This window comes from Vombatus ursinus, unplaced genomic scaffold (genome assembly GCF_900497805.2).
Source record: "Vombatus ursinus unplaced genomic scaffold, bare-nosed wombat genome assembly UNPS02009205.1, whole genome shotgun sequence".
Lineage (NCBI taxonomy): Eukaryota > Metazoa > Chordata > Mammalia > Diprotodontia > Vombatidae > Vombatus > Vombatus ursinus.
Genome location: NW_020948983.1, coordinates 58,424,610 through 58,447,095, shown reverse-complemented (window position 1 = coordinate 58,447,095; position 22,486 = coordinate 58,424,610). Strand labels below are relative to the sequence as shown.

Here is a 22,486-nt window from a genome sequence, read left to right as displayed (position 1 = left end):
AGACTGTTATGGGGGGCGAGGGGGAGGGAACAGGCATTTATATAGTGCTTAATATGTGCCAGGCACTGTGCTAAGCACTTTAGAAAAAGTGTCTCTTTACTCACAACCCTGGGAGGCAGATGCTATTATTATCATCCTCATTTTATAGTTGAGGAAACTGAGGCAAACAGAGATTAAGTGACTTGCTCCAGGATCACATAGCTAGTAAGTATCTGCAGCCAAATTTGAACTCAGATCTTCCTGACTCCAGGTCCAAGTCTCTATCCACTGTGTCACCTACCAGAACAACTTCTACAAGGATAGAAATATTGTAAATACAAACAATTTTGACAATGCAATGACAATTCCAGGGGACTAATGATGATACATGCTATCTCTCTCCTGACAAGATTCAGAATGAGATCTATTTTTGGACATGGCCAAAGTAGGAATTTCTTTTGCTTGACCATGCATATTTGTTATAAGGATTTTGATTTTCTTTTTTTCCAAAGGGGAAGGAAGGAGAGAAAATGAATGCCTGTTAAATGAAAAATAAAAGTCTTAAAATTAAAAAAACAAAACAAAACATTAAGTGCTTACTACACATAAGGTTCTACCACATATTGGGGCTACAAAAGGAAAAAAGGAAATAATTCCTACCCTTAAGTATCTTAAATACTACTGATTACACTTTTACACACACACACACACACAAATACATTTGAACCCTCAAGGAGTACAAGGGTACAGCTCAAACACATATAAACTAGGTGGCACTGCAACAGGGTCAGGAAGCCTGAAGTTTCAAATCCAGTCTCAGACATTTATTAACTATGTGACCCTGGGCAAGTCATTTAACCATTTGCCTCTGTTTCCTCATCTGTAAAATGAGGATAATAGCACCCACCTCCCCAGGTTCTTGTGAAGATCCAATGAGTTAATAATTGTAAAGCACTTAGCACAGAGCCTGGCACATAGTAAGTGTTATAGAAATGTTAGCTATTATTTTTTATTGTTGTTCAGTCATTTTCATTAGTGTCCAACTCTTCATGACCCCACTTGAGGTTTTCTTGGCCAAGAGTGGTTTGCCATTTCCTTCTCCAGCTCATTTTACAGATCAGAAACTGAGGCAAACAGGGTTAAGTGACTTGCCCAAGGTCACACATCCAGTAAGTGTCTGAAGCCTGATTTGGCCTGGCACTCTATTCACTGTGCCACCTAGCTTCCCTAGCTATTTTTAATCATATATAAAATAAATTCAAGGTAACTTTTGGGGGAAAGCACTAGCAGCTAGTGGGGAGAGGCATCAAGAAAGATATGCACATAGGAAAGGGGCATTTGTGGTGAATTTTGAAGGAAATAGGGATTCTAAGAGGAAGAAATGAAGAGGCCATGGATTCGAGGCGGAGGAGAAAGCTTGTACAAAGCTGGTTATGTGAAATGGCATGTCTAGTTTTGCTATACCAGAGTCTGTGAAGTAATCTGTAATAAATCTGGACACTCTGACTACTGGTTTAGGGGGAAAGATACACGAGTTCCCTTTTAGATGCTAATTTAGGGGCAGAATTGAACTTGTCTTTCCTGAATCTGACATTGTATTCCCTTGGGCAAATCAATTTAACCTCTCCTAGCCTCAGTTTTGTCATCTGTAAAATGTGGGTAATACTTGTAATTCTTTTCTTACCAGGGTTGTAAGGATCAAATGATACTGTATGTGTAAAGTCATTAGCAAACCTTAAAATCTACAAAAAACAAAAAAACCCAACACAATTATTATGCTAATTGGGCTTCCTGGCTCTTACTCTTACAGTCCATCAAACTATCACATAAACCTTAAAAGACTGTTTTTCTCCCATGATACTTAATACTCAAAAATTTTCACATTTTTACCAGGGCTGATAGGGTAAATTCTATACTCTATAATCTGGCATTTAAAGCCCTAACATTTTAACCCCATCCACCTCTCCAATTTTACCTCCCACAGTGGGAGTCAGAAAGGTGGTAAGGCCCTGGACTGCATGGTAATCAGGATACTTGGGGAGTCGCTCCATTTCTACCACTAATTTGGTATGTGAGTTAAATTTGCCTCTCCAGGCCTCAGTTGCCTCAACTGTATGATGAGATACACTAAATCTCTAAAATTCTGACAACAGAGTGTAGAAAAGATTCCTACTTCAGGTAATGGGTTAGACTAAAGGGTCTCTGATTTCCTATAATTCTAAAAGAACTATGCTGGAATGTAGTATACATTTCAATTAAAAAACTCACACATATGCAAGTTGTCTAGCACATAACAAGTGTTTAGTAAAGCTTGTTGATCCACTTGTGCATTCCTGCCACCTCACATTTACTCAAGCTGTGTCCACTTTCTGGAATATATCCTCTCCCTTTGGGCCTATTCAGATCCTACTTGTTTCAAGTCCCAATTTAAGCTTTCTCTGATCACTACTGCCACTGTGATCTGCTATAGTCCACACCATAGTTCAGCACTAGTTTCAGGCAGCAGTGATTAACTTTTACTTTCAGCTCATGTCTGAGTTTTCTAATCGAAAGCTCCTCAAGCTAAAGATGTATTACTCGCTTCTTTGCATTATTGTTTTTTGGGGGTAGGGAAGGGCCTGTTTCCTATAACCACTTATAAAATATTTTGAATAAATAAATTACGTGGATTTTAATTTCTTCTAGTAGTCTAAATTTTCAAAATTGAAATAAGAATGTTCTCGGACAGTTTAATTAATCTACTCTCAACTATTAATTGTGACTGCATAGGAAGTTTACCTAAACTGGAATGATGCTTATTTCCAGAATAGTTTATCAAAGATTATTTTAGTTTTACTTCCTCAATTTTTCATTACATATGCCTGGCAGCACTTAATCTTAATAAAATTGTTATACAGAAATAAAATACTTAATGGTATTAACAACTGTTACCATATTCAGGGTAAATTGTATTAATGTGGTTGTTATCTTTAAAAATGTAAGGGAAAATAAGACAGTAAAGGGATATCTGGCATGTAAAGAAATGGAATAGAGCCTATATGGACAATACACAGATAATGCAGCATAACATTATGTATCTTTGGTTTGCTGAGTGGGAAAGCGAGAATGTTTTTAGCCTTATGGCATTGTGTTTAAAACAGGATTAAAAACTCAGATTTTATGCTTTATGATAAGTTTTAAACTTTTCCAATCAGTACAGCCTTGAATCTAACATTATCAACATATTATATGAAATGTTTCCCATAATTTTAAACTAAGTTTCTAGAAGACAGGAATAATACACACTTACTTTGTATTGAGCACAATGTCATGTACATGCTAATGCCTAATTAAATAACACTTGATTAATTATGAAATTCTGATTAACAATAATACTGTACACATTTACATGCATTCTCTTATCACATAAATTGTCTCATCTGTTCCACATAATAACCTTGAAGCAGGTAGGATAGGTATTATCATCCTTTTTTTTTAGACAAATACTTCAATTCAGGTAACATGTGAACCTAAGTCTTCTGAATCAGTCTAGTGCCTTTTCTATTGTGCCATATTGCCTTTATATTTGTGGAGCTAAAAAAAATTATTTCAAAAGTTTTTTTTTTTAGCTGAACAAAAGCTGTATTTTTTTTTTTTTGTAGTTAAGTACTGAAAACAAAATGGGTGCAAATCAATTGGGGAACAAATTGTGGCATAAGAATATAATGGATAATTATTACTGTACAAGCACTACAGCCATTAGAAATGGCAAATATGACAAATTCAATGAAAATTGGGAAGAACTGTATGAAATGATGCAGAGTGAAATGAGCAGATCTATGGGAACACTTGTGCTGATAAACTGCAAAGAAAAACAACTCTGGAATGTTCTAAGAATTGTAAAAAATAAAAATTAACACTGGTTAACGTAGTGACAAATCATGACTTCAGAGGACTGATGAGGCCTGACGTTCACCATTTTGGGGCAAAAAGTGATGAATTATAGGTGCAGAATGAGACATTTTCAAGCCAATGTGCTGAACTGCTTTGCTTGACTATATTTGTTATTTAGTGGCTACAGAAACATTAAAAATTATTTCAAAAGAGCACTGATAAAATATCTTAAAGAGTACGGAAAACAAAAAGGTCAGAAGTGGACACGGCAATTTTGGTAAAATTGTATTAAACTTAATTTATACTGTACAATTTCATATATAATGCATTTTGCTCTTCTTTGAATACTGAAATGTTCATGTTTGTTGATGACTAAGTTCATAATACAAAAATACCTAATAGAATAAAAATTAAAAATTAAATAAAGCCATAAAAAATACAAGGCATCTCTAACATGTTAAAATTGAATAACCTCCATTGTAAGGAACCTCATAGCTTGTCTGAGATTACGTGTGGTAAAGTAATTCAATACATTTTTACTTTGTGAAGATATCATTCCAAAGCTCTCATTTCACAATTGAGAAAACTGAGGGTCAGAGAAGGGTAAGGTACCTAACTCAGTTATTCATTCAGTGAGTTAATCAGAACTCAAATTAGAACTAGACCTTTCTTACAGTGACAAGGCTCTCAGCTTTCAGTCTCTCTTCTTTTCAATCTAATCTTCTATACCAGCAGCTCTCAAACTTTTTGGTTTCAGGATCCCTTTATATTCTAAAAAACTGAGGAGCTTTTGTTTATATGGGTTATATCTAATCAATTATTTAACTGTATTAGAAATTAAAGCTGGTAAATTTTAAAAGTAATTTTATTAATTTAAAAATAACAAAACCCAGTACTTGATAACAAAAATATCATTTTTTATAAAAAATAACATCATTTCTGCTATAACACCTGTTTTGAAAACTCAAATTTGTTCTAACCCAACTGATATGATAGGAAATAATTTGTGCGTAAGTGATTTTCACATTTGCTTTTGCAGGATTTCCCCAAGAAACAGCTATACCACCTTACAATAACTCACAAGGTATAATAAATACTTCCTATGCCTACTCCCACAAGCAAACTTTAAGTCTCTATCAAGGTAAAGTGCCATGTTTAATATGTATCTTCTGGTGAAGTAGGAGATGTAGGCGGGAGGAGCAGTAGGCCCAACACCCCCCCCCCCCCCCCCCCCCCCGACCCCCAGCCCTCTAGAGATTCTTGCTCTCAATGTTGACTTTGACCCTGCCAGCCTGAGGACCTGCCACCACTATTTATTATAGTAATAATGTATTTCTTAACCATTTAACATGTATAAAATTGTGTTGCCATTGTTATTAAGTTCCTCTCTTGCTTTGTCACTGATAAAGCTTTTGAGTGCTATAGTCCTAATTTCATTTTTCCCATAAGCCCTGTGGCTTTTATTGCTTGATTTTGCATAGTTGCAATTTTTAAGAATATGTGTTACAGTATAAATGACTGTATTTTCCAAAACAAGCCAGTGAGAAGAGTGGCACTGTTTTATATATATATTTGCAAATCTCTTTAACGTCTGGCTTAACAGAAGATCGCTAGATTCTCCTGTCTACTTCTATATTCAATCTGTTTCAATATGTTGTTTTGAAGTATATGAAGGAAATCCAGACTCACACAGATATGCAGATGAAAACGGAAGGAGTATTTTAACAGGTAAATAATATCTCAGTATTGTTATGAAAATTGTTTTGACCTTAAAAACTCTTTGAAAGGGTCTCAGGGACCTGTAAGGATCTGAGGACTACACTTTGAAAATCACTACTCTGTATCAATGGTCTCCAAAATGGAATTGGGGAGCTGTGTTTGGGGGAGGAGGGAGGGGAGTGGTGACCTGAATGACCCCAAGGGGTATGTAACCAACAAACAGGAAAGTGGGAATGAGGGTTGCATTCAACCCTTCCCACAATACACAAACATGGGATTTGTCTCTAATACAACCCCACTATTCTTATCCTCCAATATTCCTCTACTCTTTCTTTTCCCCTTCTCCTGTAAGGCCCCCAGTCTCTTGCTTTTGAGCTCAGTCACACGGGGCAGTTATAACCTAGTGCTCCACCCAGGAACCCACAGCACCTGCTATACAGGTGCCATTGGGGAAATCCCTTCCCTTTCCCAATCATACACACCCCCTGTCCTCTAAATCACCTGGCTAGCTGCCGTGGGCACCCCTTAAAATGTAGTGAACTTCACTCTGGGGCAGTAACCAGATTAAGAGCCTTCTCCTTTTATTTGGGCAGAATAGAATGAGTATCATATGATGAACAAACATGGATGTGTTTTTTACAGGATCTGCGTTAAAAACCTACCTTTCTTTTGAACTTCCCTATTTCTGAGCAGAGCACAACTATCCTATGAGTCAGTAAAGTTCACAACTTTGTTGTCATGTTCCATCTCTTCAACCCACAGATTCAATCGGCTGCTAAATCTTGTTTTTTCTATCTTCACATCCCTTCCCTCTACTTACACAGCCAGCACCTTAGTTAAGTCCTTCATTATCCCTTGCCTGGATTATTGCAATAGGCTCCCAATGCAATACATTCTCCACATGGCTGCCAAAGTGAATTTCCTAAAGCAATGTTTGTTCATGTTGCTTCCCTATTAAATAAACTCCAGTGATTCCCTACTGACTCTAGTATTACCTTATATTTTAACTTATATTTTTTGTGTAAGTTTCATAATATCCACAATTATTAGTACAGTATTACATATAAATAATTTATAAATAAGTGAATGTACACATACATATTTGGGGCCAGTCAGTGCTCAAAATATTTTACTGCTAGGAAGACACAATCAAAAACTTTGTACAAAGATGCCAAAATAATCTTCCTGTGACACAGGACTGACCATGTCACTGCTTTGGTCAAAGCACTTCTAAATCCTTCTATTGCTTGCTTCCTGTTAAAATATAAATTCTCAGCCTGGTTCTTAAGGCCCTTCATAATATGGCTCCATTTTAACTTTCCATCTTTAGTTCACACTTTTCCCAGTCACATACTTTAAATGCACTATAGTCAAAGTAGACTGTTTTCTGGAATTCCATGAATTGTACAAGCCTTCCTTCATCTCTGGAATACACTACCTCTCTTCACACCTCAGCCTCTCAGAATCCTTACCATCCTTCTTGGTTCATCTTAGATTCCAGCTTTTTCTGTGAAGCTCTTGATTCTATTCCCCCCCTAAAAAAAAAGAATAAAACTATCCCTCCTCTCATGGCGTTTATACTTTATGTAAGGAGATGTACATAAATAAGCATGTAAAATACAAAATAAATACAAGGTAGCTAGGGAATTAGGAAAGACTAAGCGTAGATGCTGTTTGACCTGCTTCTTGAAGCAAGAGCTAGAGATACTTTTGTGTTTTCCCACTTCCAAATATGTTCTGCTTTCTATATTTCCTTCCCTCTCCCCCAAATAACAAGCATTTATTTTCTCTCTCCCACACTACCTAACTGAACAAATAGATAAATTGAACCCCTAGAACAAGTATGCACAGTTAAGCAAATTTCTCATTGGCTACCTATCATTCTGCCTTTAGTGTCTCTCACCTCTATGTCAGGAAGTAGGTAGCATGCTTCATCTCTGATCCTCTAGAATCAAGGTTTGTTAGAGCATTGATCAGAGTTCTTAAATCTTTCAAAGTTTTTCTTTATAATAATGATGTCACTATAGAAATTGTTTTACTTGGTTCTGCTCATTTCACTCTGTATCAATTCATATAGGTCTTCCCAGCTTTCTCTGAAATCATCCCTTTTGTCATTTCTTAGGACACAATAATAATCCATTCTATTCATATGTGCAAGTTATTTAGCCATCCTTCAATAGGTGGGCATTCCTTTAGTTTCCTGGGGTTTTTTGCTACTATAACAAGCACTACTATAAATGTTTTTGTACATATAGGTCCTTTTCCTTTTTTTTTTTTTTTAATCTCTTTGGGGCATAGACCTAGTTAGTGGGAGAGTATGCACAGTTTAGTGACTTTGGGGGCATAGTTCCAAATTGTTTTTCAGAATGGCTAGATCAATTAACAGCTCCACCAACAGTGCATCAGTGTGCCTATTTTCTCAAAGCCCCTACAACATTTGTCAGTTAGCAACCATTCATTAAGCACTTACTATACGATAATAAGCACTGGGGATGAAGGTGAAGAAAGGCCAAAAAAAAAAAAAAAAGGTCCCTGCTTTTAAGAAGCTCACTGGGGATAATCTCAGAGGAAAGGCACTAAAATTAAGGAGGACTGGAAAAGGCTTCTTGCAAAATAAGGGACTTTGGTTGAGACTTGAAGGAAGCCAAGAAAGCTGGAAGACAGTCAGTGAAAATACTGGGGGTCAGGAGGGGTAGTATGAGGAGATGAAATATCTTATTCAAGGAACAGCAGGAAGGCCAGAGTCACTAGATCAAAGAGTACACCACCTTTGCCTATCTGATGGGTGTGAGGCAGAACCAAAGAGTTGCTTCCTTAATTTGCATTTCTCTAGTTATTAGTGATGTGGAGCATTTTTCATATGGCAATCCATAGCTTGGATTTCTTCCTTTGAAAATTGCCTTCTTATGTTCTTTTACCATTTATCTATTGGCAAACAGCTGGAAGAGAAGTATTCTATGAGATAGAGAAGGGAGAGAATTTCAATCATGGAAAACAGCCAAGTCACAGAGATGAGATACAGAGGAACATAAAAGTAAAAAGTGACTCTCAAATTTATATATGCAACCCTAATTTCTCTACTGAACTCCAGTTCCACATCACCCACTGCCCATTCAAACTGGTTGTCCTATAAATATGTGAAATGCCAAAGTAACCCACACCTTCTTCACATTTACACACGCCTTCAGAATCCTCTTCCAAATTTCCCTATTTCTATCAAGGGCATCACCAGTAACATCCTAGTTCACAACCCCAGAGTCATCCTTAACTCCTCATTCCCCTTCACCCCACACATCCAATTAGTTGCCTGTCTTTCCCAATACACTTTAGATTTAGCCAATTCTCTCCATTCACATGGCCACTACCCTAGCTAGGATCACCTCTCAGTGGGACTAGATTTGCCTCCAAATTGGTTTCCTTGTTTTCAGTCTCTCTCTTTTCCAATGCATCCTCCACATAGCTACAAAAAAAATTGTAATGGCTCCTTATCTTCTCTAGGACCAAATACAAACTCCTTTTGTTTGGCATTTCACAACCTGGCTCCCCTTTAACTTTCTAGATTGGTGTACTACACTTCATCAACGATATGGTCCACTCCAACTGGACAGAACATTCCATCATCTCTCATCTCAATACCTATGCAGAGGCAATTGTGCCCTAGGCTCCTTAGCTCTGACTCTTGGAATCCTTCTTTCCTCCTAGATGCACAAAAATTTTTATAGCAGCTCTTGGTGGCAAAGAATTAGAAATTGAGGGGATATCCATCAGCTGGAGAATTGCTGAAGAAGTTGTGGTATATGATTGTGATGGAATACTACTGTGCTATAAGAAATGACACAGGGATAGTTTCAGAAAAACCTGGGAAGATATATATATATATATATACATATATATATATGTATATATTATATATATAAACTGAGCAGAACCAGAAGAGCGCTGGACACAATACCAACAATATTGTAACACTGATCAATTGTGAAAAGACTTGGCTACTCAGATCAAGACGATGATCCAATTCCAAAGGACCTATGATGAAAAAAGCTATTGATCTCCAGAAAGAGAACTGATGAACTGAGTGCAGATTGAAACATATGTTTTTCCACTTTACTTTTATTGCCTTTTGTTGTTGTTGTTTGGGGGTGGTTACAATATGGATAATATGGAATTATGTTTTTAGAATCCCTCTTTTCCTTTAAAGCTTGGATCAACTGCCACTTTTCCTTACAGGGAGGCATTTCCAGATACCACCCACCCTGGGAGCTAGTGCCTCCCCACTAAAATTACCTTAGATTAATTTTGTTTTGTAAATAGGTATGAATACAGAATGTGCTCAGTCAACTCTTAATGCAAAGGTTCTTAACCGTTCATGAACTCATTTTTAAAATAATCTGATCAACTGCATTTCAACATAACTGGTTTCCTTTGTAATCCTATCTATTTCACTATATGCATTTAACAACATTATTCTGATGAGTCCACAGGTTTCAACAGATTGCCAAAGGGATCTAGGATACAAAAAAAGCTTAAAAACTTGTTATACCTCACCACCACTACCCTCCCTCGAAAAAAGCACTCTCATTTTTAAAGTATATTTTAAAAATAAAGTTTAGCTATCAATTTTTTAATGAAGTTTCATTAAGCTTTAATTTCTTCCATATGATTACTAAAAATAACATCTTTCATGACTGAGTACTTAAATGTTTGCCTTAAAAAAAATTCTGAGTGCACATCCTAAGAGGACCATATACATCTGTTTTGTATATATATTTTATATGCAGTTGTTGTCTGCTATTTAGAAGATAAGCTCCTTGAGGGCAAAGACTGTTTAATTTTTTTATTTCATTTCCTTAGTGTCTGATACATAGTAAACACTTAATAAATGCTTACTAACCAACTGATCTAAAATACAGTAATGCTATGTCTGACTTAATTCTCCAAAGCAAACAAACTTAAATAAGCCCATTTCATAATTTTCTTTTAATCTGTCAAGTATATCCACATGATAACCATAAAGGAAGTTTATTTTTACCTTTGGTAATACTGCTTTTCTTCATAATTTTTAAAATCAGGCTTATTTAGAGGTAGTGGAAATAACAATGTAAAACCACCATATGCAAAACAAGAGCTAAGGAAAATTCTTCAGCCTCATCAAGAATATTTCATCTAATGAAAATATTCATTCACTATACTTCCCAAAAAGTCTCAAGAGTCTCCTAAAATGAGAAACACATATGTAAAAATGGAAAAATCTGATTATTGCTTATAACTTTACATGGCCTTTCTTGTGAAGACAGCTCAAGAAATGTCCATAATGACTTTGGCAATTGGAGAACCCTGTTTATGCCACTCGGACCACCACTTCTATTCATGATTCCAGTTTTTTTGAAGCCATAAAGGCTCAGAAATAAGGCACCTTACAATACTTCTACCAAAGTACATATATTTTAAAGTCATCTTTTAAGTAATTTCAAGTCACTGGGCCCATAAAAATTCCATTTATATCCCAAACTCTGTATTGGCTCCACCAACTTTTTCAATTCTTTTTTACTTCAACCCACCCAGATATGTGTGTGTACGTACGTATGTACGTACGTACACACACACACACACACACACATACGTACATACATATGTATATATACACACACCCCTCTTCTACTAGCTTCCAACATCAGGGAAAAAACCCAAGCAAATTAGAAGTACAGATTATTCACATTCCCATAAAAGTTAACCAAAAAGAAATTTTGGAAAGTAATGCATTAAATATTCTTTTTATACAGGTTTGGTTTTTTTTTTTAAGCCCTGATTTGAGTCCCTGGGTCAAGATAGGGATTTAAGGTTACTTTATTGCTATAATGCAATGAGAATACAGCATGTCTCTCCGATGAGAAGAGTAGAAATTGTTAGGTTTTTTTTTTCCTACAGCCATTATTCAGGATCTTATTAAACACTAAAAAGTGGGATAATGAATGTCAAAGAATCCCACCTCTGCTTCTTACTACTACTGTTCCTTCTCATATTTCTGGGCTTTTGTTTCATTATTTGTAAAATGAAAGAGCTGAACAACATTAGGGGTTCTTAGCCTTTTTTGTGTCATGGACCCCTTTCATAATCTGCTAAACCCTTCTCAGACTAATATTTTTTAATATATAAAATAAATACATAGGACTACAAAAGGAATCAATTAAACTGAAATACAGTTTTGTGTGTGTGTTTAAAGTTGAAGGTCAAGAAGTCCTGGCCTCAATTATCTGAAGTCCCTTTTTGGCTTTATGTCCTACCACACTATGGTTACTGGGGTGTTATTTCACGGTGGAGAGGCCCACTGCTGAAACAAGTTTCGTGTTTTAGAAAGTAGCGTGGGGTACAGTGGAAAGAAGAGAAAAGAAGCCTGGACAATCGGAAGAGTCACCAACTGCTGGAGCTAAAGAAGCCTCAGCAGCCATCAAGTCCGACCTGCAACTAACACAGAACACTGACTACAATGCCTAATAAATGGTCAGGAAGACCTAGCTTTCAGACTGCCACTGAGCATCAGTTACCCCTACCTGTTAAGGTACCCCCTTCCACTCTTGCAACTTCCACACATTTACTCACAGTTTTGCCTTCTATGGCCAACAACAGAGGGGCCAGCAAACTACAGCCCATTTTGGCCAGCTGCCATCAATTTTGTACAGCCTAAGTGCAAAGAAAGTTTTACTGTATTTAAAAATGTAAAAACCATTCTTAACTCATGGTCCATACAAAAAAAAGGTCACATTAACTCTTTTTTTTTACTGTCATATTACACTACTGATTTACCTGGAATTTCTAGCCCACTAAAATCCTCAGATTGTGAGGTAGATTGTAGGGGTCTTGAAAGTCAGCCTAAGGAGTTTAGCAGACAGATTCACTGATGCTATTTGAGCAGGTGAATGATTTCATCATAGTAGTTCATTATAAAAATTAGCCCAGTATTAAGAGAAAGGGGGAAGGAGGTAAAAGGAAAATAAAAGGAGCAAGGATTTAATATAAGCATTGTGTTAAGTACTTTACAAATATTATCTCATTTGATCCTAACAATAACAAGCCTGAGAAATAGGTGCTATTATTATACCATTTTACATTTGAAGAAATTGAAGCAGTATCTGAGGCCAAATTTAAACTTTCCTGACTCCAGACCTATCCCTCTACCCACTATGCCACCAATCTCCTAAGTATAGTATGAAGCAGAGGTTCCCAAACTTATTTGGCCTACTGCTCTCCCCTTAAAAAAAATACTCAGCACCTCCCTAGAAATCTACTTTCTATCCTTTCGTGGTTTTTTGGAAATTTGCATCATTTCAAAAAAATATACATTTTTAATGATGCATCTTAAATTTAATAATTTATTGTAAATTTGTGGGGTTTTTTCTTGCATTGAAATTTTGATGACACAATATTGTGTGATATAACCATATAGCATTGTATTAAACAAGTTATCACATGAACATATTCCTGCCAATGTATGCTGGACTTCCCCACAATGCACAAGACAATCGCCTGCCAACACTTGCTTGTTAAGACCTGTCAGCGGACTTGACCACTGATCAGTTGTAACTTGCATTTTGTGTGTTTATTTGGAAAATAATGTAACTACTACCACTTAACTTTGTTACACAACAGATGAAACATGTATGAATGGTTTTTCAAAATTTTCTTTTCTCTTTTCTTATACTTCTACCACCCTCTTATTTTCATTCAACCCCCCCCCAACTGCACCAGAAGCTACTATTGCCCCCCTAGATCATTCCAGCACCTCCAGGGGATGGTATTGACCACTTTGTGAACCTCTGGAAAAGAAGGATGGTTTAGAGGCAGAGAGACCAGTTTTGGTAGATGTTGAAACAGTCCAGGAAAGGAGATGACTATCTTGGGCAAGTCACAAAACTTTCTGGGCCTCAGTTTCCTCATTTGTAATACAAGGATTAATACCTGCTCAATCAGTATCACAGGGTTGTTCTGAGGATCACATAGGATAATACACAGTAAAGTTATAGAAATATAAGCCACTATCATGAAGAAGCAAAATGCAGGTTTAAAAAAAATTATATCCCAGCACAGACTCTTCCAAATCTGGGGTCTCAATAATTCTTTCTAATTCCTACTTCAGCCAGACCCACTTTATTTTTATCCCTAGCTACCAGCAAGAAAGGGTACAATTACTCTGAACGTTCAAAAGCTTCAGCAAGAAACCCTGGAGCAGCATGTTGATGGAGTTCACCAGCAGAAACCCAAGGTTAATCAGCTATGGACCCAGTACTAAGCACTACCGCAATCAACAGGGATTACAAGGGTCTCATTGAAGAGAAAGACAATACAATCACCAAGGAGTAGAAAGGGGGAGGAAAGGAAAAGAGGTATTTCAAAACAATTATGTGAAATACTTGAAAAGTGAAGTGTTTTTAGAAATTGTTTTAAAATATTGTTCTTAACAAGGATGACAGAATAAAAATTATCAAAATGTAGTACTTAAGAGCAAGTTATGATAATTTAAATAAAATCCATGAAGATTGTCAGATGTAAATGTATGTTCCTAGCTAAAACCACAAAGATTAAAATTAAGTGGCTACTACTTTAAAAGAGTTTGAGCAACAGAATTTAATCATACTCCTAGAGGTCATCCTAAAAAGATTCTCTAATTTTGTCACCAAATGCATACATTCTTCTATCCTTTAAAAAAATTCATTAAGCTTTGCCACTGCTTTTCCTGTGTTAAAGTAGCAATACTATTTGGTTTGAGTTTTAATGTTGAAAACATCTGTACAAATATTTTTAAAGTACCAAAGTAGAGATACATGAAGCTGTCAAATTATTAACTGCCAAAATAATCTGGCCCTTATAGCCTCCCGATCTAAAAGCCTGTGTAATAAAATTCTCACTCCCCTCCACATTTTTGCAAGTATCTTTTATGGGTCACCTCTAATGAAAGATTGGACTTTTTACGAACAAATGTGAAGACGAGATTCATTTTGATGTGTGGTACAATTTGCAATCTAATTTTTATTGGCAATATCCTAAAGTGTTGTAGCTTGTATAAACTGATAGTGATGGTGATCAAGATCTCTCTGGTTTAATCATTTGATCTTTTAAGTCCATTATAAATTAAAAAGAGGTCACTGAAAAGAGAAAAGTGAAAAAATAATCATGACTATAATCAACAGCAAAATCTACTGTGGATTTGTGAGCTAAGGAACTGGGCTCAAAACCTCCTCAGGATTTGAACTGTTAAGAAAGTATTTTTGCCCAGCATTCCAAAAAAGCTCCTTAACTTATCACAGAAAGCCATAAGTTTACTTGCACCTTCTTAAAAAAGAAAAATAGAATATCAGAAAATATTTTTCTTAAAACTCGAGCATTAAAAAGAAATCAAGATTTCTTCTAAAAGTAGTTTAGATCTCAATGCATAGAAATCTTTCAGTTAAAGGAATATCATATTTGGACAGTCCCCAAAATGTAGACAAATTAAACTATAATCAAATATTAACATGATTTGTCTGTGTGATTTATATCAACTAAGCATTTACAAGTTTTAAGCCTCCTGTATTTCTCACAATGTCAAATAGTTTATCTAACAATTAATTTCTTAAAATTAAACAATAGAGAGGCATCATGGCACCAACAATTCCTTCGCACAAAATGAATCTGAAATTTATATCTAAGACTGTAGAGAGATTTTATACCTTTCTTTATGGTGTGGAAATGACAGTTCCTTTTCAGATATTTAGCTTCAATCTAATACTGGTTCATTTCTGTAAATAGAGATTTTACCTAACAGGAATCACACCAGGGATCTGCTCTATCCCCAAAGGCATTTTCTTAAAATGTGAAAGAACAAAGAAGGAAACCTCCCCAGCATGTGCTTTCCATACTAGCTTCTTAGGACAGCATCAAGGGTGACAATATAGGGAGAACAAGCTTTCCTGCTTTATTCTGTGATCCACGTATAAAAGAACTCATTAGCCAACATTCAAAAGGGTTCCCAAATGATGAATAGAAGGCAAAGATCACAGCAATCTATTGACTATATTTGCAAGTATGTACATCTACAGAAAAATTTCTGAGAATTTGGTCTCAAGGACTTTTTACAGTTAAAGTTCTCCAAACATTCAAATTCCCAAGACTTCCTGATTAGTTTTTTTTAGATGTTCCCATTACACAAATTCCCCCTAGTTTGAAAGCATAGAACATTCTCTAATTCAGATATTTTCAAATAAATGTAAGATCAGAAATAAACTGAAGGATGTAATGACAACTCAAAGCTAATGTTTCAATATATACTTGGAAGTTTTATACCGACAAGTAATTTGGGGGGGGGGGACGGAATTATTTTCTAGCAAGGGTTTTGCTCAGGGGGAAAAAAACACCCAAAAAAAGGATACTGACTTTTTTAAGTTTAATTTTATAAGAAAAACATAAGTAACACCTTAGTCTTTCACCTCAGACTGGAATTCGCCCTATCAATTATTCTAAATAAGGCTTCCGCCAAATATTTTACGATTTTACATCCTAATTTTAAGTCTTTGACAGAAATTGTCAGCCCCCTCCCCGAGCCGGGAGAGTGCCGGCTACTTGGTTTGCATACGCAAAGCCACTTAAGAAAAGGGAGTATCCGGTTCGACGCCTCAAAATACAGCTCGGTAACTTAAACACGGCTAGATGCTAAAACACAATTATCCAAGCAGAACTGCATATATATCCATATCCAATGAGGAGCCGGTTACTCACCACCTACCTAGCTACCCCCTCCCACCCCCCTCGTGCAGCATTGTACTCGCTCCGGTGCAGAAGTAATCATCAGGTAAAGAAGTAGAAGAGTCGGGAGGTCTATCGGGAAAATAATGACGTGAAAAAGTCAAGCTTTCGCCTTTCATTTCGCGCAGCTGGAGGAATTGACACAGGTGGGAGGGGGAGCGCGGAGGAGGCGCTGTTGACGAGGGGGCTGGCGAGGGGAGGAGGAGAGGAGCTCGTTCCAACCAACATGGCCAGCAAGATGTCCCCAACAAACAAAAGGCAACCGGGGATATAAACACCGACCATTCACCTCCATCCAGCAAGAGCATCGCCATCATGGTGGGCGCAGACCCCCACGCCCCACAGGCTGACCTCGCCCTGAGGACCACGCATGGGACCGAGGGGTGGAGAGGGTGGAGGAGGACGGGGGTGTCGCGTCGCCTGCCCCCCAGCCCCGGGGAGGCAGGCCCCCTTGGCGGGGGGCTCGCCCACAGAAGGCAGAAATCCCCGGCCCGAGGGAGGAAGGGAAGGGGCGGGCTGCGCGGGCCCTGGCGCTCGCTAAACTTTGCTGGAGGATCTCCTTTTCCCCCACGCACCGCGCTTCCCCGCATCCGAGGGGGCCGAGCCAGGCGCCTCCTCCGGCAGCGGGCGGGCCGGGGAGAGCCGCGTCCCGGGCTGAGGGGGAGGTGAGGAGAGGGGCGGGGCGGCCGGAGACAAGTTCCCCGGGGGAGGGGAGAGGGGCCGGAGCCGAGCTCCTGACAGGAGCCCGGGGCTGGGAAGGAGGAAGAGGAAGCGGCGGGGAGCTTCCCCAAACCCGCACCCACCCCCGCCGCCCCCGAGCCCCGGCCGCCCGGGAGCCGGGGAAGAGAGGGCCGGCAGCGCCACGGCCGAGCTCCCCGCCTCCGGCGCCTCCACACCCCGCTCGCCGACTGCCCGCCTCCTTCCCCGGCCACCCCCGCCCGAGGCGCCCACAACAATAACACGCCGGGGACCGGCCCCGTCAGCGCCCCCGAGCAGCCCGGGGCCCGCGGCCCGCCGCTGCCCGGCCCCCTCCGCCAGGCCCGAGCCCGCCCCGCTCCCCCCCTCCAGGCTCAGGTGTGCCGGGTCCGGACGGGCCCCAGGGCTTAGCCTCATTCCCCCTGGCACACGCAGCGCCGTCTCCGCGGCCGAATATTAGAAGTGAATTCGAGCTGCGCTTTACCTTTAGTTCCGCACTGTCCGCCATCTTGCGACTGTCAGCGCAGGCGCAATGAACCCCGCCGGGGGCCGCGGCTAGTCCCGCTCCCTCCCCTAGCCCAGTCCCGCCCTTGTCACCGCCCCTTCTCTTTCCCTCCACCTCCCGGACCCGCCCAATGGGTTCGGAGCCCCGCCCTCGGCACGCACAGCAACGAGTGTGGCACGTACTATTTAAATAATGGCGCCAAGAGGACTGGTTTGACAGTTACCCCCACCTCCCCTCTCCGTCCCGCCCCGCCCCACAGGTACTCGAGTCTGTTGAGGAGGGGGAGTGTAGGTCCTGAGCGCAACCCCCCCCCACCTACTCCGTCGGATGGGAACCCTGATGCGGGTTTCTGGGGCTCACAAGTCATCGTCCAAGGAATCCTATTAAAGTAACAATAATGTCAGGAAGAAAGCATCCATGACTCCCTCGGTAGCAGAAACACCAGGACTTTGATGGCCGCGAGTGGAGACGACTGCGCAAATCAGAGGCATCCCCCCTCTTGATCACTCCCACTGTTAGGGGGCCACGCACTTCCACTTTGAAGGAAGGGGGATGGAGGGAGGCTCCTAAAGGAGCTCCCCCACGGTCACACAGCCAACAGGTTCAGAGGCAAGACTCGAACCCACGTTTTAGAGGTTCACAGGCCGGTCCTCTATCCATAGCTGCTCAGAGGAGCTTCGTACCCCTTAAAGCGCTGGCGACCTGGGAGTTTTGAATTATCTTAAATTACAGGGCCTAACTAGCATAATGCCTTTGCATTATTTGTAGAACTGAATATAGAATAGACAATCACAGAATCTCAGAGTGGGAGGGTCAGAACACAGATTACAGATGGAAGATGGAAGTTAGGTCCTTGTATTAACAGAAGACCTTTGATTATGATTTCCCAAGTAAAGGCTTCCCTCCTAGGATATGAATCAATCTGGATTCAAATTCAGGTCTTCTGACTCCAAATCCTTTTTGGCATACCTCACTGCCTCCGACTATATTAACTGTGTTCCACTTTAGTGCCTGTGTGCCTCTCTATTTCTCCTTTAATTACATGGTGCCATACTGCTTTCTGGGGCAGCTAGATGGTAACAGTGGCTAGACCACCAGGCCTAGAGTCAGGAAGAATGGAGTTCAAATCCAGCTTTAGATGCTAGCTGAACGAGTCATTTAATCCTGTTTGCCTCAGTTTCCTCATCTATAAAATGAACTGGGGAAGAAAATGTCAAATCACTCCAGTATCTTTGCCAAGAAGATGCTAAATGGAGTGCCAAAGAGTCCAAAGGACTGAACAACAATAGACTGCTTTCTATTGTTATTTAAATTTTTCTTGACTGTGTCTGGTCATACCAAAGAGATAAGTTTTAGGGGAACAAGAATGTTGTCTGATATTCCTTTTCTATCTATCCACCTTTTTGGTTTTCCACAATCCTGGAAATGGGATCATGCAGTTAGTCAATAAACATTTATTAAGCTGATTATAATATATTATATTTATCAAGCTTATATATGTACCAGACACTGTGCTAAGAGCTGAGAATACAAAGAAAGACAAGTTCCTGCTTTTGAGGAGCTCGAAGTCTAATTGGGGAGACAACATGAAAATAATTATGCACAAATAAGGAATATACAGGAAAAATTGTAGATAATCAATAGAGGGAAGGCACCCGCATTAAAGAGGATCGGGTAATGCTTCCTACTGTAGAACTGGGGATTTTAGCTAGGACTTGAAGGAAGTCAGGGAAGATAAATTTCTCTGCAAATACTTCTGAAGTGAATACTTTGGTCTTGTGGTCAATAAAGTTTTTCTCCAAGTTTTCCTTACATTACCCCTTCCTCTTTCTCTGCTCTTCCACCTCTTCTGCCAATGCCCCATTTCTGCTCTTAATCTTTCTGTGCCAACTTTTTGCCTACGAGCCGATATCATTCAACAATTCAATAAATGTTTATTAGGTATCTAATATATGCAAGGCACTGTGTTCCATGCTGGGGTTACAAAGAATGAATGAATAAAAAAACACCTGTGCTAGGTCCTGGGGATAAACAAAATGGAACAAAAAAACCAACTACTTCTGCAAGGAGCTCACGTTCTACTGGAGATAACATTTTGGGGAGTTGGTGACTAGGCAGGTGCACTTTGATTCATAAAGCTACTGGGATGGTGAGTAAGGGAACTAGACTGACATCCATAAAGACTGACACCAACATCTCACACCATTACCAAGATAAGGTCAAAATGGGTATATGATTTAGACATAAAAGGTAATACCATATGGGAGCATGGAATAATTTACCTGTCAGATCTATGGATAAGGGAAGAATTTATGACCAAACAAAAGATAGAGAGTAGTATGGGTTATTAAATAGATAATTTTGATTATATTAAATTTAAAAGTTTTTGAATGTAGCCAAGATTAGAAGGAAAGCAGACAACTTGGGGGAAAATGTTTAGCAAGTTTCTCTGATAAAGGCCTCATTTCTCAAATAGATAGAGAACTGAATCAAATTTTTGAAAATACAAGTCATTCCCCAATTGATAAATAGTATCCATCTCCAAAGGAAGAACTGATGGAGTCTGAACACAATAGAAGCATACTTTTTTCCAACTCTATTTTTCTTGGGTTTGGTTTGGGTTTGGGTTTGCTTTTTTTTTTTCTGTCCGTGTTTTCTTTCACAACATGTCTAATATGGAAATGTTTTACATGACTGCACATGTTAACCTATATCAAATTTCTTGCCTTCTCAATGAGAGGGGTGGGGAGTAATGGAGAGAATTTGAATCTCAAGATTTTAAAAAACAAATGTTAAAAACTTTTACATGTAATTAAATATTAAAAAAAAGTTTTTAAAAAGATAGATTGACATATATATTCTATTGACACAATAGAATAATAGATTGACACAGTTCACATAGGAAAAATGGTAGAGTTGATTTGACCACATGGTTCAAGATTCCAAAACTGGAGAGAAGAGGGAAGGGTGTAATACTGAGGATGAGGAAGCTATGGAGGAACTGGCAGGAGAGGAGCGAAGTGAACCATAGCTAGGACTTTCCTGAAATACTCACTAGTCAGGCAGGCAAGAAGGAGAACCACTGGGCAGAATTTCCTTTGGACCAAAGGTTCTTAACATTTTTGGTGTCATAGACCCTTTTGGCAGTCTTGTGAAGCCTATATAAACCCTGTGTTATAATAATGTGTTGCCTATATTAATAATTAATTGTTCAGTCTTGTCCAATTCTCGTGACCCCATTTTTGGGTTTTCTTGGGAAAGATACTAGAATGGTTTGCCATTTCCTTCTCCAGTTCATTTTACAGATGAGGAACTAAGGTAAATAGGGTTGAGTGACTTGCCCAGGGTCACACAGCTGGATCTGAACTCATAAATATGAGCCTTCTTGATTCCAAGCCCAGTGCCCTATCCACTGTGCCCATTAATAATTAGAGGAAATGCTAGATTTCAGTTAGAAGTTAATGAAAATAAAGGTATATTTTCCCCTCTAAGTTCATAGACCCCCCTAAAATCTATGCATGGATCCCACATTATAAACCCCTTCATCAAGGGCATCTCTAGGGTGGGCAAGAGGTGATGATCCAGGAGGCTGTGGAGGAGATGGTCCTCTAAAGATACAGGGACACAAAACAATTCCTACTTTTAAGAAGAAGTTTATGTTCTATTCTAACAAATATATGGATAAACAAATACAAATTACGCACAAAGTTACATAAAAATTAGTAAGAAGAGAGCATTAATAGTTGAAGAGATATCAATCATTTACACATGTTTAAGCAAAATGCTATCTTTTCAGCAGTGCTGGCATTTTAAGCCGTATTTCTAATTATGGAATGAAAAGCTTTGTTCCAAGTTAAAACAATATAGGGCATGTTGATTGATTGAGTGATGAGGAAATGTAAGCCTGGTTCTTTCCCTGTTATCCCTGAAATCACAACATAGCAGATAGACATGTCACCTGCCCTGCCAGGTGCAAGGCCTCCTTGCTCTTGACATATTGAATTATGTCCTTATTCATCCATAGTGAACGTCCAAACACAGCTGATGCACAATTCTTCTGAAGGCCTGACCTCATAGTTGGCTTCTCGTTTCAATAACTGAATTGAATTGAATCAGATGTACACTCTTGGAGCCCCTCTCTCCCTGACATCATTCCCTTAGATACAGGGCCAATAGTAAGAAGGTGGATCTGAATAATTTCAGTTAAATCCCACACTCACAGCAATGGGGAGCTTGTAGGATGACCTGTGGTAGTGTCTGCATGTTCTGTACTTTTTTTTTAAGGGCACAAAACAAGTACAAGAAACAGCTGTAGTCTGCAGCCCTCAGAAATTCTACGTAGTGTCCTGATATCAGAGGGATTTATGTGGTCGGCTTCATGGAGGGATCTGATCATGGAACAGACTTTTGAAAGAGTTCAAAAGCAAAAATACCCCTAGGATATTTTTTTTGTTAAGGTAAAATTATGGCAAAGTCTCTCTAAAATTGATAAACATCCCTGTACCATAGTAAAAGTTAGGAGTTCATTTAAATAAGGGTATTTGAGAAATTCAGACCAATGCAAGCTCAGAATAGAGCTACTAAAACTCATATAATCTAAATTTTTCAGAATATAAAAAATATAAATCACCCCTTGGAGGATTTTAAATCGTTCGAATAATTCAATTCAGTTCCATCAAAATTTAATAGGAATCTATCATGTCCTTCCTATTTCTATACATTTCTTCCACATTTCCTATACTCCTGCCAACATCTTCAACCCCCTCCCCATTCCAACTCCCACTTTTGTGCTGTCTTCCCTTACAATATGAGGGCAAGGGCTTGTTTTACTTGCTTGTATTTGTGTCTGCAATAATTAGCACTGGGCCTGGCACATAGTAAGTGCTTTATACTCTCTCTCTCTCTCTCTCTCTCTCTCTCTCTCTCTCTCTCTCTCTC

At 38.9% G+C, this 22,486-nt stretch overlaps 1 protein-coding gene across 1 annotated transcript in view; it reads right to left on the bottom strand.

Annotated features, from left to right (window-relative positions):
- The window catches only part of PIAS1 (protein inhibitor of activated STAT 1), a 155,289-nt gene extending 137,720 nt beyond the window's left edge, over positions 1 to 17,569 (bottom strand). The window contains exon 1 of the mRNA XM_027851825.1: positions 17,528 to 17,569. Coding sequence (XP_027707626.1) covers positions 17,528 to 17,551 — 24 coding nt within the window. The 5' untranslated portion in view covers positions 17,552 to 17,569. The remainder of the gene's footprint in view (positions 1 to 17,527) is intronic.
- Positions 17,570 to 22,486: the final 4,917 nt, after the last annotated feature.